General features: G+C 34.7%; 1 protein-coding gene across 16 annotated transcripts in view; it reads right to left on the bottom strand.

Annotated features, from left to right (window-relative positions):
• Nucleotides 1–18,111, bottom strand: part of ROBO1 (roundabout guidance receptor 1) — a 1,062,925-nt gene that overhangs the window by 108,031 nt on the left and 936,783 nt on the right. For all 16 annotated transcript variants that reach the window (XM_070597856.1, XM_070597864.1, XM_070597866.1 and 13 more), the window contains 2 exons: nucleotides 1,556–1,676; nucleotides 1,066–1,204 (listed from right to left, as the gene is read on the bottom strand). In XM_070597856.1, coding sequence (XP_070453957.1) covers nucleotides 1,066–1,204; nucleotides 1,556–1,676 — 260 coding nt within the window. The remainder of the gene's footprint in view (nucleotides 1–1,065; nucleotides 1,205–1,555; nucleotides 1,677–18,111) is intronic.

Below are 18,111 nucleotides of genomic sequence, written 5' to 3'. Positions count from 1 at the left end.
CAGAGTGCACACAATATGATTCAAAATTCCTCAGTCAATTATACAAAGCCCCTGATAATTTGGTGGCAGTATCTTCAACCCGATATCCCATAACTTCTTGCCACATGCTCTATGTGCTAGCCATGTTAAACTTTCCACCACTCAAAATATGGGATATTCTTTCTCAGATTTTTGTCTATGTTATGAGGTCTCTTCTTTTTCTTGCTTATCAAATTGATACATATTTTTCAATTTCATTGCTTACATGTCACCCTCCTTTGAGAACTCTCTTCTGATTTCCTGTTCCCACAGGTCTAACTTAATGTGACAAAAAGATTTGCTACATTATTCTGTATCTGTCCATACATGTCTTTTTTTTGAGCTCCTTGAGAGCAGAAACTATGTCTAACCCACTGCTGTAATCCCAAAACTTACCAGGGGCTCAACACATGTTTGCTGAATGAAGGGACACACACAGAAGACAGCCTGAAGAATAACGCATTTCATTGCCTCATTCCCTAAGGCTACGAGTGTGTCTCTGCTCCCAGCCAATTTAAGGACTTGACAGATATCAAGAAACTCTGACCTCTTCTACCATTCCCTGGTGATGTTGTAACTAAAGGAAAGGAAGTCTGCTTTTTAACTGGTTCATAGTTATATCTTTAACGCTGCGCCTCCTTTCTCTTCCCTACCTACTCCCATAAATGAAATTGGTGACATCATGGAGAAGGGAGAGAGAGGAGCTAACGTATACAACTGTAAACAAACGTTTTTTCGTTTTGTTTTCTTAAGCCAAATGTGGCCCCTTCACTCTGGTTTGGTTGAACAGCAGAGAAACTTGTTTAAGGAATATCACATTTTACAAGGGCCCCCCGGGCAGGTGAGGCAGGAACGTATCGTTCTTATCTGAAGCCCTCAGAGAAAGCATGGCAACCTCCTGGTTCTAATTATCTGTAGTAACGTGTCTAGCCCCGGATCAAGGAGTCTAGAGTGGACTGTTCTAGCGGCATGTGTGTGACCCGTGGTCTGCTGAGAACCGTAGAAATTTCAAGTGGGTGAGTCACATCACTAAATTCTGATCAATACCTGGATTTGGGCAGTTCTCCATCATCTTTCCTCCATCGCACCGTCGGCACGGGGTCGCCTCGGGCCTCACATTTAAATTCTGCACTGTCGTCCACAGTTACTGCCAAGTTACTAGGTCTCTTCACAAACGATGGTCTCTCTAAGATTAGAAAAAGGCATCTCAAGAAAAAATAAATACGAACAAACTAAAAACGATTTTAGATGTTCAGTAAGAACAAATCTATAATTTAAAATATTATTTAGAAAATTATTCCACATAGCTGCCTACTTCTAGAAGCTCCTCCGTAGGTTGGGTCTTTCCTCCTCATTTTCCTTCCACATCTTGGCTACTTTATTTTAGGCTGCTTTACTGATTCCTTATCGCCTCTTCTAACCCCCCAAAATATCGGTTTACCTTCAAGAAAAGGTCATTTCTTTCTCCCTTGTGGAAAGATACTAGGCAATAAGAGATGCGTATTACAGTGAACACATTATATAAAACGGCACTTACCTAAAACAGTCAGCTCAGCTACCTCACTCTCACGTTCCCCAACCATGTTGGTACCAACACAAACATATTTGCCAGCATCACTTTTGCGGGTGTAAGTAATCATGAGCTTTCCTCCTCGTATCTTAAAAAAAAGTTTCACAGGAATACTATTAAAATTGCTTTAGTTATGTTTATATGACAGAGGTCTCCATAAGTGAAGTCTACTTTCTAAGCTTACAAACAAAACATAATTATATCAAAAAGGTGATGTATATTATCAGCTATAAGTAATACCTTTAAACAGAATTTATTCCAAAGGTCCAATATGAAAGAAGCAAAACATTTTTACTTACCAACATTTCTTGTAAAGTTATTAGATCCTGTATAAGTAGAAATTTGTGTTTTCAAACTGGCCAAGTTTTTCATATTATTTAGTTAAGTGAAAACCAAAAAATTGCATGAATAATTTGGTTAGTAAGTGGAAAAAAAGAAAAAGGAAATTCTTAATACCATATGATTATAATTAATATGTAAATACATATTAGCTGTAAGTGATTTCAAGGAAGCATATTTAGTATTATAAGATGTGGGAAAGAAATGTCTCTAATTAGTTAATTTGCCAGAGTTGTTTTAAAGGAATATGTCTTTAAAGATTCAAAACATTGCAGAACCTGACATGTCCTAAAAAACACAGGTGCTGCCACCCAAGTAGTTTCTTGGGGACTTAGAAGGCAGAGACTGAAGAGATCCTAATACATCATCTGGAAAGTCATTCGGGTTCACTCTTGAACATTTAATTATTTGAAGAATTAATTATAAATGTAAGCAGACTTCTAGTACAATAAGTTGGCTGAAGCTAACCATGAATTAAGATTGGGATGCAGAAATTGAACTCTCTTTACTTAATTTAACATGCTTTTGGTGGGAAGTTGAGTTCAATTACCCATAAATATCTATAATGTCCTGAACCTTAGAAAGATTTTGTCAAGGATAACTTCCAGAAAGTTTATTCATGGAGGTTTGATCTCACAGTTATTCTGTACAGTGTATTTATTACACAAAGGAGGAAAGAAAGATAGAAAGAAAATAACAAAAGAAGGAAGGAAGGAACCATTCCAACGGAATTTTTTTTCATCGTACACTAGGAGTTTATTGAAATTGCATCTTTATAAAGGTGGGGTCATACTGTTTTGGAATGCCTAAATTGCTTTATTTTAATGCAGACATCCAAAGAAGATACTGCAACCAAGTCTTCGGTTATATTAGGAGAAATCAAATATTAACACAACAGTTTTAGTATCTGTGGCTTTAGAAGTTCATATTTTTTACTATCATTTTATTAAAAAAATCATCATGAGGGGCTGGCTCTGTGGTGTAGCAGTTAATTCACGTGCTCCACTGCAGTGGCCCAGGGTTTGCTGGTTTGGATCCCAGGCCCAGACCTAGCACCACTTATCAAGCCATGCTGAGGCAGGCGTCCCACATACAAAATAAAGAAAGACAGGTATAGATATTAGCTCAGGACCAGTCTTCCTCAGCAAAAAGGAGGAAGATTGGCAGCAGATGTTAGCTCAGGTCTAATCTTCCTCAGAAAAAAAATGATCATGATTCTCTAGGAACTGTTATAAAAAGCTATCCAGGGACTTTTCTCTACATTGTTCATGACTCAAGCCCTCATGTCTAGCATAATGCCTGCATAGTCATTCAAAAGATTTTTGTTGAATGCAAACTGCTTTTATTGACAGAATCTAGTATTTTCTTCAATGAAGCATTTCTATAAGGTTTGTACGAGTTACAAGATATATTAATAACAATTTTATTGTTTTCATATTTCTTACCTAAATTTTCAAACAGAATAATAAAGAAGAAATAAACGTCACACACACAAAAATCTGCCAATTAACTACTGTCAATAGTTTGTGAGTATTCTTCTTTTGGAGCTCACTCGCTCTCTCGCAATATAGGTATTGATATACAGATATAGATATAGATAAGACAGATATAAAATACACACACACACTTTTACTAAAGTAGAATCATGTGACATATGTTCTTCTGAAGCCGTATTTTCAACTCAATAATATGTTGAGAATATTTTTACATTTTATGTATATTTAAAAAAATTTTTTTTTTAAAGATTGGCACCTGAGCTAACAACTGTGGCCAAGTTTTTTTTTTTTCTGCTTTATCTCACCAAATCCCCCCTGGGACATAGTTGTATTATCTTAGTTGCAGGTCCTTGTAGTTGTGGCATGTGGTATGCTGCCTCAACCTGGCCTGATGAGCGGTGCCATGTCCGCACCCAGGATCCGAACCAGCGAAACCCTGGGCCACTGCAGCAGAGCGTGCGAACTTAACCACTCAGCCATGGGGCCAGGCCCTATTTTTACATTTTAAATGTTGAAAATGTTGTATACAGACCCTCAGCCTCAATTTCAATGACTACATAATATTCCATTAAAAATAGTATTCTATTATAAAATATGGATCTACCATATTTTACCAGACTATTCTTCTATTGATAGATGCTTAAGGTATTTCATTTTTCTCTGTTATAAACAGCACTGAAATCAGCATCCTTTTGCATGTATCTTTTCTACATGTGTAATTATCTCCTTAGAAGGTCTCAAAGCAGGCTTCTCAAATCACACGTATACCTAACCTTAAGGCTGTTTGTTCATGGTGCTAACTATTTTATGTTTTATAAAGTTGCTTTTGTGGAAATATATCATTTAAATTTTCGTTTTTAGCATAATCCTGCTGTGAGACTATTAGGGGAAGTGTTATAATAGCTTCATTTTTCACTTGAGGGAGCAGCAGCTCAGAAAAGCACAACCTCTCCTCCCACATACCTCTGCTATGCCTATCATCACAATATGTTTTAATTATGCTTTTAAATGTCAGATTTCCTCCCTGTGAACTCTGAGGCACAGAAGCATCTCTAATTCCTCTTTATAGCCCGAGGACCTGTCACAATGCCTAGTAAATAGTAAAATTTGTGTAGAAGGAAAATGACATGCCCAACGTCATATAGCAAGTTGGAACAGGGCTAAGATTTTAGGCTAGACGTGTGTCTTTGGCTCTACAAGATGTACAAATGACAAGAAATGCACAAGCTACAGCTCTGTTATCATTGCAGTTTAAGAAACTTGAGTTCTTGAGGTTCAGAAAATTTTGAGTATCATACTATCAAGATCCTTCGAAGAAGATCCATTGTAGCCTTTCGCCATGTACTTATTTTGAAACAATTCATAAACATTATCAAAACCTTGAGGAAACAAAAATGTTTGAGCAACAAGTAATGTGACAAATTCTATTCCTGAAATGGCAGTGAGCTGATATGTGATCCTTGATGTTCCTTTACTGATTCTCTAACTTTGGACAAGACATGGAGCCTCTCCTACCTCAGAATTTAACCTTAAATGTCCCTACATATTCAGGGGGTCAGTTCATTTCTGAAGAAATTGCACCTTAATAAATAAAATTTAAAGCAAAATAAGAGGAAATAAACAAATGCTTTAAATATTCTTTTTGCTCTAAAAGTTGTCAATGAGCTACACCTACAATAAAATATAAGGCTTTACTAATAATTTCAAAATATCTGCAAATATGTAGAAAAATGAGTCAGAAAATGATAAAATTAAACAATTTTCAAGAGTAAAGATTTATTTTTACAACTTCAGTATAATATAACATTAATTTACTTTTAAAAATCTTAAATACTTGGGAAAGTAGAGTTTTAAATTACATGTGGGGCACCAGCTAACATTATATATTACAGCCCAATGCTATTATATTTTGAATGAATCCATATAAATGGAGAAAAGGGGGAATTTAGTTAAGAATTATGAGGGGACTGCCAGGAGATTCTCAGACATGGAAAATTTCCAATGTTGAGATGAATGGGAGGAAATAATAAGTGAGGAGAACTAAAATTCAAAGAAAGTTATAAAGTCCTAAGGAGTGTGTTGCACATATCTTATTACTATAGTCCCAACTATATAATATACTTGGCGCAATCTTGGAAAAATTTTCTAACTCAATCTACCAGGAGACATATGCTTTGGGAGCACATAGTTATATTTTGGCACTAACTATAAACAGAAAAATTGTTTATGTCTCATAAAAATGTGTTTTACACTTATTCGTTATATCATATTTATTGTTCAAATTAAAAGTAACCCATCAAGCATTTTACAAAATATTTTCTCTGCCCTTTGCAAGTAAACAAATACTAATAGTATGCACCACTAGGATAAATTTTCTACAAGAAATGTTTTTTATTGAATCAGATATCTTGAGAAGCTTTTTTCATTAGTATCATCATATTACTAATAGCATACATTTATCACAGCTGTTCATTTATATATAATCTCTGTATCAATGAGAAATGAAAATTAAAATAACTGAGGCCTGAAAATAAAAATATTAAACTTAAAAAAGATTTTTAATGAGAAAAATGTATTTTCTTTGTCACAACAGCATAGATATTAATCATCAATGGCTAAATGAAGTCAACTAAATCCCATCTTGCTTTTCCACTCAACATATTCTTTACCAACACTATCTAGGTTGGAACTGAACTCAAAATCAAAGTATATATAAAAGTTAAAAAAAAAAAGATTTCTAAATCCCAGATAATCTTTCAAATTGGTCAAAGGCAGATACCTCCACAGAGGAAAGAAAAGTGAGCATGGACGTGTGACTTTAGGCAAGGGATTAAGTCCCTTGTTTTTCATCTCTAAAATGGGGCTAATATTAAATACTCTATATTTATAATATTGATATATATATCTATAACATTAAACACCCTATTTGGGAAATCATTGTTGAGACTTCCCAGATTAGTATAAATCCTCCCACACAACTTCTAACCCATCAATAAGACACTCATTCTAAAATACCACATCACATTCTATACTCACTGGCAATAACGGTTAGGATCCCAAAGTAGAGTTTACAATTAAAATGGAAGACTAAATAAGCCTCGTCAAACCTGGGAGGAACTTATTTCCTCAGAGATGATAGAGACAGAAATTGATAAAAGTGAAGGAAGAAACAAAAAGTACAGCAAACAAAGAAATACAAAAAAAAAAAAATGGATTAAAATGATGGTCTTCAGTTTCTATAAATTCAAATTGATTTTGGCATGTTGTCAATGGCCAGATTGAAACAGAGCTAACCAAAAGCCATAATTCTATTCTCTGTGGTCACAGATGTGGACTACACGGTTGCCTGTTCTTTTCGACAAATCAAAGAAGAGAAAAAACATAGTCTATAACCCTGATCAAATACAACATACCAGCTTTCAAGCAGTACCTACTATTAACAATCACCATTTCCAGTCATATAGAAACACTGATTGTAAAGGGTGACTTTATACATTCTAAATCTCAGTGTCCCTTTGTAAAGCCAAAATTGACATTTCCTCTCTCTACGTGGAAAGGAAAAATATGTCTAATACATACAAAACACTATAAATGTGAAAATAGCACTATTTAAAACAAGCTAAGAAATATTTCTTGGCAGGTCTCTTCCTGCAGCTGGATCTGACAGCCAAATTGTAAACCTATCAAAAACGAGTTTGTATAATGAACAGACACAATGTTAAACACTGCACTGCAGCCGGGCTACTTCAATTAACATAATCCGGGTCGTGGAGAAGCAGAACGTGTTAAGCTTGCAGACAATATGCTGGCATCTAGCCTATGTCAAAAACGCCAGGCAGAGGTCCCACTTCCTGATTACCATATACCTTCCCAGCCCACAGTGGTAACCACATTAGAAGCCCACATTTCCATAAGCTCTAGACAGTGCTTAAAGGGGGGCCTCGGTCATCTACATACTTGATGAAAATAAAACAAAAAAAGGTCCCGGTGGTCTTGCTGCTTTTGCGGAAGGAGACAGAGGGGGAGAAAGGAGGAGGTGGTAAAGAATTTTAAAGTTCAAATATCTCTACACTTTATATTTTTCTTCAGAATACTCTCAGATTTTTAAAAAAGATGTTTTAGAGACATTAAGGTATGGAATACCTCCATGTATTTGATATACATGATTCTTATATGCTAGCATTTTCCCTTCAAGAAACTATAAATGATTATTGTACTTATGGGTAAAAAGTCTTCTCTCCTCGTACTTAAAGACTTCTCTAAAGCAGTTGAAAATCCCTTTCCGGAATGCATTCATCTCCTTTACTGACTTGTGTACTGACGAACAACATAGAAAAATCAGGTATAAGATAAAGATTTTCAATCAAAAGTCACAAGAATCATTTTATATTTCTGGTAAGCATGAATAAAACTACAATCAGAATTATTATGTCCAGAATACAGAAGAAAAACTTACTATCTTGCACACATAGAAACATGCTTTCTTTGAAAAAGTAAATTAAGTTTTGTGTCTGTATATTCTATGGAGTATACAGCTTACTCTGCGATCAGTGCTTAAAATCAGAAATAAAGATGAACTTAAAATGAACTCGTTGGTATGTCTTCGTTTTCTACCCTAAAGCAAGTCAGATGATTTGCAGTATCTGTTACACAGGAATTTTTTTTTTCAGGCATCACCCCCGCAACGTTATCCATACACCTCTAGGTTAACATACTAAACCAACTGGGGCTAATTAACTAGTTTGGCTACACAAAATCTTTTCTGCTTTTAATTACATTAACCTAATATGACTTGAATTCAGCAGACCAAAAACGAAACCACTAATTATATTAAGGTCTTCAAAGATGATTTCAAATTGCTAACCACCCAACTGTCATATAATTTATTTCATTTCCTTTAATAGATTTTGCATTTAAAATCTGTTCCTTACTAGAAACACTGTTTTTAAAATACATTATAACAACGTATTAAAAGAATATGGATTTAAAATGCTAAAGGAGAAACATGTTTACATAATATATATGACACACATATAGGTGTCATCACACCTATGAGAAACTGTGCAGTGCTTAATTTTTACAGTTCTCTAAGAGATTAAAGGCTTGTAAGTATTCATTTACATTAGTAAAGGCTTGATAACCAGGATTAACGTGAGGAGTGAAATTTTTAAAGCACCTGGGATGAGAAATTATTTTTTCTGAAAAATTTGATTCTTCACCACTGTTTTCGTACTCTTTTGCAAAGTAAATGAGATGAGAGGTTTTGAATTATAGTCTAGTGTATTATCCTTAAACAATTCAATACTGACTGTCTTTGGGCTGAATATCTCTTCATAACAGTCCTGTCAATTCTGCCTGCATCTTTGACCTGGAGAACAGACACCAAGCTGTTGTGAACTAGAAAAGTACTTTGCATGGGTTTAAGACTTCTTAATGACAATGAGATGCAGGTAGCCCAGATGGCCAGACGTAGCCCCCAGACATCCTCCTTGGTGAAATAGACTGCAGGGCCGTTTTGGATGGTCCCTAAGGACTCCTTTCAACAGAGACATGTAGAGAAGAGTCAAAATAACAGCTTTTATTCCTTTAAAATTTAGCGTTAATTCCACAACAACAAAAATAAAGAAAAAAAGATACCTTGTTTGAGCAGGGAGCAGAGAGAGGGAGGAAGCAGAATAATCACCTATTACTTTCCAATCTGGCTGCAAAAGTGGTACCAACCTTTACGGTAAACAATTTAGATGAAAGCATCCACACCGTCCAATGTATACTATAGTATCTTTCAAAAACAATCATGCTTGATTGCATTCTAAATTAGGCAAAAACACTGATGGTAGTGTAATTATATTATACAAATGGTAGAAAAAGGATTGGATAAAATACATCTCTCGTAGTGATCTAAAAAATTATAATCAAGTAAGAGATAATTCATATAATTCAGATCTTATGCAATATCAAAGAAATTACAGTATTTCTTATTTGGCAATATTTCTTACTCACACCCTCAGGTAAATAGTTCAATATGAACAGTTAATAGAAAAGGCATGTCTAGAAGTAAATAATTTCATGTTTTTATTAATTATGGTTTAAAAACATATGTAGGTTCTTTATATTTCTGAATATATACATTAGTAATTTTGTTGTTTCACTCTTTGGAATCTAAATCTTAATATAATTAGTAATCAGATAAAAATTTAAATTTTTGATAAATCTATTAAAAATCATTGATACAAAACAATTTATATCTACTACTCTCGTCACCATCAACACTTTTCTTAAGCATAAGAACAAATTTCAAGAAATTAATTTTTATTTATCCTATGTATTTGTACCAATCTTCACACAAAAATAACATTTTTTAAAATGATATCATGTATCCATGACGATCTCATATTCTAGTTTCAAACCTAAGTTTTAATTTAGATAAATATATAAAGAACAAACTAGGGTCAGCCAAATCACAGTTCTTCATCCTGGCTAACAAAGCTTATTTACTCTTTCTATTCTTCATAAAGGCTACTATCTCTCATTTTTCAAAAACTTTTCACCTGTCCCCATTCCTCCTTCCTTCTGGTTCACCTTGAAAAAGAGAGTGGGGGGTGGGAGGAGAAGGAAGAAGAAATGCATGGTTTTAAATCTCACCCACTCAACTCTCTTGATTAGATATGATCTGGCCGCTCATCCAAAGCCTGTTAGGGAAGCTGCCTTAGGGAAGCTGCCTTGTACCCACAACCAGCTCATTATGGACTCATGACCCAAATGAGAGAGACTGTAACCTAGAGATGAGTTCAACTAAGAAAAATAGACTATATGCTAATATTTACAATATTTTTTACTATAGATTATAAAAAAATTAATTCAGTCAGATTTCAATCACACTGTAAAAAGTTTTCACCTGGCTATTACCAATCCACTTACTCTCTACTGTTATGCAAAGTCCATTTCCTCTTTTACAGCCTACTTAAAGTGTAACTAATGTTCACGGGACTTGCGCAAAAAATCTCTTATAATAAAAGGATACCTGGATAAGTACATATTCATTGTAAAGAAAATACAAAAATGACAAATTGAAATCAATCAAATGACCAGTCTACATTTTTCTTGGTTACATTAAAACGGACAACATTGCAAGGAGAAAACCATAACTTGTTGTTGGTCTTTCAACTGTTCTCTTAGGAGTGGAATTGAGAGGAAAAATAGGCAATTAGGATCTCTCCATTGGCCTCCCATATTTGCTTGGGCTACATGCATACAAGAGAACATGATCCGATTTCATTTGTTTGCTGGTACACTTTACAATACCATTTAAAAACCAACATGATTTCAGCCAGGAGTTTAAACACACTCGATCATCAGAGAGAAGCAACAAGAGACTCATACAGAAAAAGCAATTATCCCAGTGGGAACGCGTGGCTCTCGACACAGCTTGGTGAGCTGCCAGCTGAGAACACAGGCCTGGGAGAAGTGCTGCCTACGACTATGGCAGCTGCGTTTCTCTGTTACTTCCACTTCTCCTAACCTTCTCATTTCTTCCTTATAGTAATTTATAAATTGGTAGTTGGCTCTTTGCTGCTGCAGAAGCACACCTATGATAATTTGATTACAAAGGACATCAGAATAGCTGTATTGTTAACTGCAGGCAAGTGGGAGCCACCCTACAGTGAGACACAGTTAAGGTAAAGGGAGAGGATGATTTTCTTTGTCAAGGTATAAATTATTGCCTTTCTATCTAGTTTACATCACCAGAGGAGCTTTTCATGAATTCTAATTTTAACGAGGAATAATAGAAAGAAGAAACATGGTCTTGTTAAAACACACATTTTTCCTTGCTTAAGTGTGGCTTAAAGTCAATAGGAAGACTTGGGTTTGGCATTTTCTCTTGGACACCCACTTTCTTGGGCCAGAGTTATGTAGCCCGAAGCAATCAACCGAGAAAGCCCCCTCTAATTTATCGTTTTCCAAACCAGGGGCGGACAACTGCTGAGTGCTGGTGAAACAGACAGCAGATGAAACAGTGAAGGCTGTTAGCTCATTCCCCAGGTGTCTGGTTCCCAAGTCATTAAGATCAGAACCCAAATGTGAATCCTATAAAAAGAAGGCAATATAAAGAGTGGTTTTGGGAGAAAACAGCCTTTGCTAGCTAGCTCCTAAAAGCAAGAAAGTTGAAGGATTTTTACCTCTTTAAAAATTCTAGGTATTACATGGTAGTATTCTGTGTGCATATGAAAAATTAATTTAGTTCTTAGCTATTAAAGTTAATGTATTAGTTCCTTCACAGTTCTCATGAAACAATGTCCTGCTGTTTTAAAGGTAAAAACAAAGTCTTATGAGCAAATTTTCACTTTGCTACAAAACCAGGTTTGCTTTTTATCACCTTGTCCAACCATCTGGCCATAATTCTGAATTTACATACATTCACTGTTAGGATAGCCTGAAATAAAATATCTATGGAGGAATTATGACTATACTCTAGAAATAAAGATGACAAATGCCCATAGCATTTGGGGGGAGAAAAGCTCATTTTGAAACACTTGGCTCTTTCAAGTTACAAGTGCACCAGCTGAAAATACTTTTCAAAGAGTAAATCGCTCTTTCTCTCCACAGGTTCTTATGCTTAGTTCTTCTCCATAGCTTTGGTCCAGTGTGAGAATTTCCCTTACCACCAAATGCCTTGCTAAGATAATGTCTTTTCCAGTGACTGTGTATAATTTTTTCCTCTTGAAATTTAAATTCACGTATATTCTGAAGAAGACATATAACCATGGCAGCCAAAGTCAAATCAAGGTTAGGTATGCAAGGGAAACTTGGATTCAGAAATTCAGAATTACTTTATGTAAATTAAGCTAGGGGAATTACTTTATGGAAACATATTTATAATTTCCAAAAATAAAAAATCGATAAAAGCATTTACCACTACTTATTAAGGTTCTATACAAGTATGAACATCTCGAAAATAGCTACAAATTGAAGTAAACACTCATTCCCATTCTGTGGTATTTTAATCCCAAAGTGTCAAAGGAGAACAAGAAGAGATTTGCAAGTGACAAGCTTAATTGATTAATCAGAAGTCAGGGCTCATCAGATCAGGGTTAGAGATGCAATATCCATATGGCCAGCTGCTTCACTTTCTTTTATTGATCACAAAACTATCTCAGAACTTGGCTCAGTCATTGGGCAAACGTGTGCCTCATTTCATAAAGGACATGTTATAAGATAGAGACAATAAGTCCTCTCTCCCTCACCACTGCACATGTTAAAACAAATGGAAATATATCTACATACTTCCTAAGAGATTGCAAGTAGGGTAATTTATACATGTGAGGAAGAGAATAAAATCCTGGAAAGAAAGGTTTGACCTAGAGTTAAAAAAAAACCTCTTTTTGGTGGGTTACATTAAGCTTCAGAATTATCCACACACATTTCTCACTGCCATATTTCCTGAAAACTAATGATTAACTGGTGGACAAATAAGAAATAAAAAGAAATGCATCCTGCTCCCTTATATTTCTATAGTTGTCTGTGAAAATAAAATAAAAGAGAAAATGATCTATCTGAAGGATATTTCAAAAATCATTGGGAGTGCAATTTGTTCGGGACAATCATTCTCAGTCATAAATGGTTCAGTTCCCCAGCCAAGACAAAAACATGCTGAACAGAAAAAGCATTGAAGAAAGTATTAATGGTGTTAAGGATCTCAGTGTTTTGAATTGGCTCCTAATCCCGAGTTTACAAGTTATATTGTTTGAACTTTGAGCTGAAATTCAGAATTTCTGACTCCTAGGTTGCTTGCCTACAACCTAAGTAGGTGGTTCCAGCATTAAGTGGTGGGAAAGGTTCTGGTGGAAGCGATGTCAGTCAGTGGGAAGATTAAGGAGAGAGATAAAGTCAATCAAAACAAGACAAAACAAAAAACTTGATCTTATGTTTCTTGCCTCTCTTCTGCATAGAATATAAGTTCTATGATGGCCAGGAGCTTGTCATATCTCTAGTATCCATCACAACACTTACATAGAAGGCACAGTATCACTTTTTTCAAGATCTGAGAAATTGGATATATAGAATCCTTTGATTTCAGTCATCACCCCCTCAGAAAAAGGCTTGATATTTTAGAATTTATTCTGGAAGTACACTATTTTACATTGCCTTGTAGAAGACAAATTAAAATTCTAATGACTTCATAGCAAAGCAATAAATAAATTCTCTGATGTTTCAATAGAAGTTTTAAAGGACTTTACTACAGCAAAAACCTAAAAATTACGTCTAAAGTATAAAGTACCTTTGACAATTTTCTCCACAAACACAGAAATGTTTCTGTAGTAAATTTCATAAGTGTACTAATGTATTTAAATAACAATCTGGACTATTACTGCCGTTGTAATTAATGAGAACCATGACGTACCAACATGTGCTGTATACCTGACATTGTTGCACGCAACATTCTTCATTTTTACAACAATCTTACAAAGGAGGTATATTTTCCTATTTGGGGATGAGAAAACTAATTCTCAGAGAATATCAGAAACTTGCTTCAGATCATTTAGTAAGTTGGTTGGAGTACATTCCACACAGATCCAAAGTAAAGCTTACAGAGAGTGCTTTCGTTTGGACAAAAACAAGAGCTCATATTTTCTTTGGTTCGCAAGCCATAAACTACAAATTAGCAAGATTTTGCAAATGCATAGATCACAAGATCCACTGGCTGGACAAAGAAATCGGTGCCATTGGTGGACCTCCCTGAGTGTGTTAGATTGATGGCCCTCCTTCCATCACACTCCATATTTAAGCCTGACTGATCTGGATATCCAACCTAATTGCCATTAATCCATCTAGCTGCCAGTGGAAAAAATGCTCATGTTTACACTTCACATATGCATGAGTTCTTTGAGGGGGAAATGTAGTTTAAGTAAATATCTTACATTAGTTCCCATACAGAAGAATGGATATTCTTTTCCCATATAAACATGCACTTATTATTACAGCAGGTTTAAAATCTAAACAGGATATTTATAAACTTCCCTAATAAAGATGAGAAAATCTGACATGATCTTTTATAAGCATGACACACGGGGCAATATGGTGATGCAATTTATCTAGGTGAGAGAAGAGTGACACCATGAATGTTAAAAGGCAAAGGAATAAGAAATAATGGATTCCTTAGTAAATTACACTTTCTCCACTCAAGGAGACAAATTTCCATTATTTTCAACCAGAATTATACAGATTGAGTTCAACTGCTCTTGAAATTTTCCCAAGCTGCTGCTCTTAAAGGTGACTCAAACATGAGCCTGTTGCTCATGTGATCAGCTTTTCAAGCTTTGTGATCACCTAGATTTGTAAGATTTAAGAAGAGAAAACCTGTGCCGTCTGTTAGTAATTTTGTTAATGCACACCAGCTTATTTTACAAGTGTACAATTTATCATATTATCATACTCTTTGGGCTTAAGGAGATAAAAATTGAAGTAGTCAGAAGTTACCAATAGAGTATTAGTACTTTTAAAGCAACTAGTTTTTAAACAAAAGAAATGCAGAATCAGTATTAGATTAGAGAAGACGTCAGCCTCAGCATAAGATTTGGGATTATTTTTTGAGAGAGCATTCTTAAACAAAAGTGATAACATGGACAAGATGGAGAAATAGATAAAGTCAATTTTAGCCAATTATAAATAATGAAAAGGAAATCCCAACCCCCTTTAAAGTGCTCAGATTAGAAATAATTTAAAACTTAAGAGCTTAAAATAATTTCTTTGATTTCTGCATTTTGAACCATGTTTTCAGGAAACAATACCTTACACAATCAAGGGCACTTTTGAATCTACTACTTTTTTTTTTTTACATTACAATTCATTCTGCCTGTGGTAAACAGAAAAACAAAATGATTTCTGGGCCATAATGAGGAAACACAAAAATTACAAGCAATTAGAAAAGTCAACTTTTTAAAAACAAAGAATTTACCAAAAAGTATTGTGATGTCAATTTTGCAAATGACAGGTAGGATTTATAAGCAATGTTTTAAGATAAATTTTCAAAGTTTATCTTCAGAGAAACATTTCATTGGTGATGAATAGGACATCAAAAATAAAATAAACTGGTAAGAACACCATCCTTGAAACCACAAAAGACTGTACCTTTAATTCGGCAAACTCCTTTAACCTATAATTAAACAAAGTGCTCCCAGACAGTAGGAGAATTCCACTAGTCCTTGGCTATTTGGAGAAATTTAATGGCCTGATCAAATATATCAAAGTGTTTGGAAAGTGCAGAAACACAGCCACCCGACAGAGCATGTATTACAAGGAAAAAACAAAGGAGTAAACACCATTTGTAAGTCTGCTTTCTATGTCACAATATCAAGGTGATCTGAAATTCCTATTACAGGCTCTGTCATCTGACCGTGTGTGTTCATTTTGTAGTGTTATACTACTTCTGGTTAATACACTGTATTGAGAATTACTTTGAATTATAAGGTACAACTTTTGTTTAGCTAATTACTCAAATTTCTGAGACACTTTCTACTCTCTGGAAGATGTATTCTGACTGAAGGATCATGGATGCTAACCAGCAGCGTACAACCACACTAGATCTGGGCCCAGTGCATTTTAGGAGTTGGCAGAAATCCATATGGATAGTGGCTCAGGCAGATTGCTAGGCATTCCTCTATGTCTTCTAAGTTGCTTTGGCTGAAACTAACATTTGGGTGGGACTTGATTTTGCAAAAATATTCAAAAACTGTTTTTGAGGAAACCTATTTGGGAAAAAAAATTCAGAAGGTCAGAATCATCTCAAGAGATTTGAAAGAATACTGACAATCAACATGCGACAGAAAACAGGATAAACCATCAACACTGTACAATACCAAAACTGTTCAAGATGATTCTGATTTTTCACATGTGTTAGAACTTTTACTCATATGGAAGTTCATTACGCCACTTAGAGGAAACTTGAAAGTTTTATAGTATATTGTTTCCTGAAGTCACCAAAAATGATTTGTTGAACTAGAACATATTTTATCTGGCAATCTTTAGCCTCTTCTACTTTATCTCTGCCCCCAAGCATATTTGCACTGTCTCTGTAATACTTGGGTCAGTTGACATGGACTTGTAAGGACTTTTATTAGGAATTTATTAGGAATTCCTTTATTAGGAATTGCCTTGGGTATCTCAAGGGACCCAGACAAATCATCATGCAGACTATAAATTATCAAGTTCCCTAAAGCTATATGTCATACAGAAGGAGATTCATATATTTCAAGTATGCTTAAAAATTGATCAAAATAAGATATACCACAGTTTTATAAGTGTTGAGTTTTGTTTTTGTCCACTAAATATCTAATTCAAAACAGTTCTTTTTCATTCTGAAGTTAAAAATTTCTAGTCTCTCACCTCTCCAAGTTATTAATGTCAATGCAGAATGAAAACTAATGGAAAATCAAGACAGGAGTACTTAAAATACCAGCTTACAATGAGGCTGTCGTCAGCTTTCAAGATACTCTCATGGCTCTGGCTTGATTCTCATAATGCACCTAATAAACAATCAGGGAAGACATTTTTATCTTAATATTTTCAAGAATTAAAGGACTTGACCAAGTTCTAGTTGTTAGTATAGTTTTGAGAAGATGCTTCAGATATGAGACTTTCCCAAGATCGCCATACGTTAAGCTTAACTTACTCTTTAAATTGCTATAATTTATTTTTATTTTTTGAATGAGATTCTGAGGCCACCTCAGATAGTCAGTCACTTAAGATGAATTTAGATACGTTTTTAACATCCTTGATAAAGCAAAAATATGTACAGAGTTATTAAACAAATCAACACAAGGGCATATTTGTACCCAATGGATAAATAAGCAAAGTTGTTAACCCCATATATCAAAAATATTACTTTCTATATTGATACCAAGACAGGAAATATTGAATTTAGGACACAAAACCACTGGCAAAATTTATGAAATGAATCCAGTAAAACGCTTTACCTGTGGATTTTTTTTAGGAAATATCTTAATCAAATTTAAGAGTTGTTTAGAAGAGTAGATCAGGTCTAGTTTGTCATGGGAAAAATCAGAACAGGAAGAGGTCTAGTGCTGAGAGGTCTGGCTCACAACATAGATCCACGAAGTGACTCAGGGCAAGTCAACTCCCCTGGCTTTCCTTTTCTTCTTAACAATGACGGGGCTTACCTATCCACAATTTCTCCAAGTCAGCTCCATCTCTAAGAGTCTGTGAGTATCCGTAAGTCACACACACAAATATAATTACCCACATAATTAACCTGTATCATACCTCTTCCTTCTCTTACTAAGTCAATGAAAAACCATGCTTTAGAAAAAATAAATGATATGGATGATACCTACTTTCCATTTTACAGGGTAATAAGAAAATAAATATATAAGTGTATAAGGAAATAAAATCAAACGTTCAAATTCTCAACTTTTCAGTTTTGGGTATGCTGGAAGGCATTATTATGATTTATATTTCATTTATTTAATATTTTCTGAAGAAATATGTATTGCATTCCTACCATAAGACAATCATAGAGAATATAGGTGGCAATTATGTATTTATCGTTATTAGATGAGTAATATATAATGATTTGCAATGGATTAAAAGAGAAATATTTAGTAAAAGGAAAAGGAACAGATAACAGGAAGATAAATGTGGATGTACAGAGTGGGGTTTTACAGAAGGCTTTTC

Source organism: Equus przewalskii, chromosome 27, assembly GCF_037783145.1.
Source record: "Equus przewalskii isolate Varuska chromosome 27, EquPr2, whole genome shotgun sequence".
NCBI lineage: Eukaryota > Metazoa > Chordata > Mammalia > Perissodactyla > Equidae > Equus > Equus przewalskii.
Note: the sequence above shows the minus strand (reverse complement) of the source record. Positions and strands in the feature narration are given on the sequence as shown.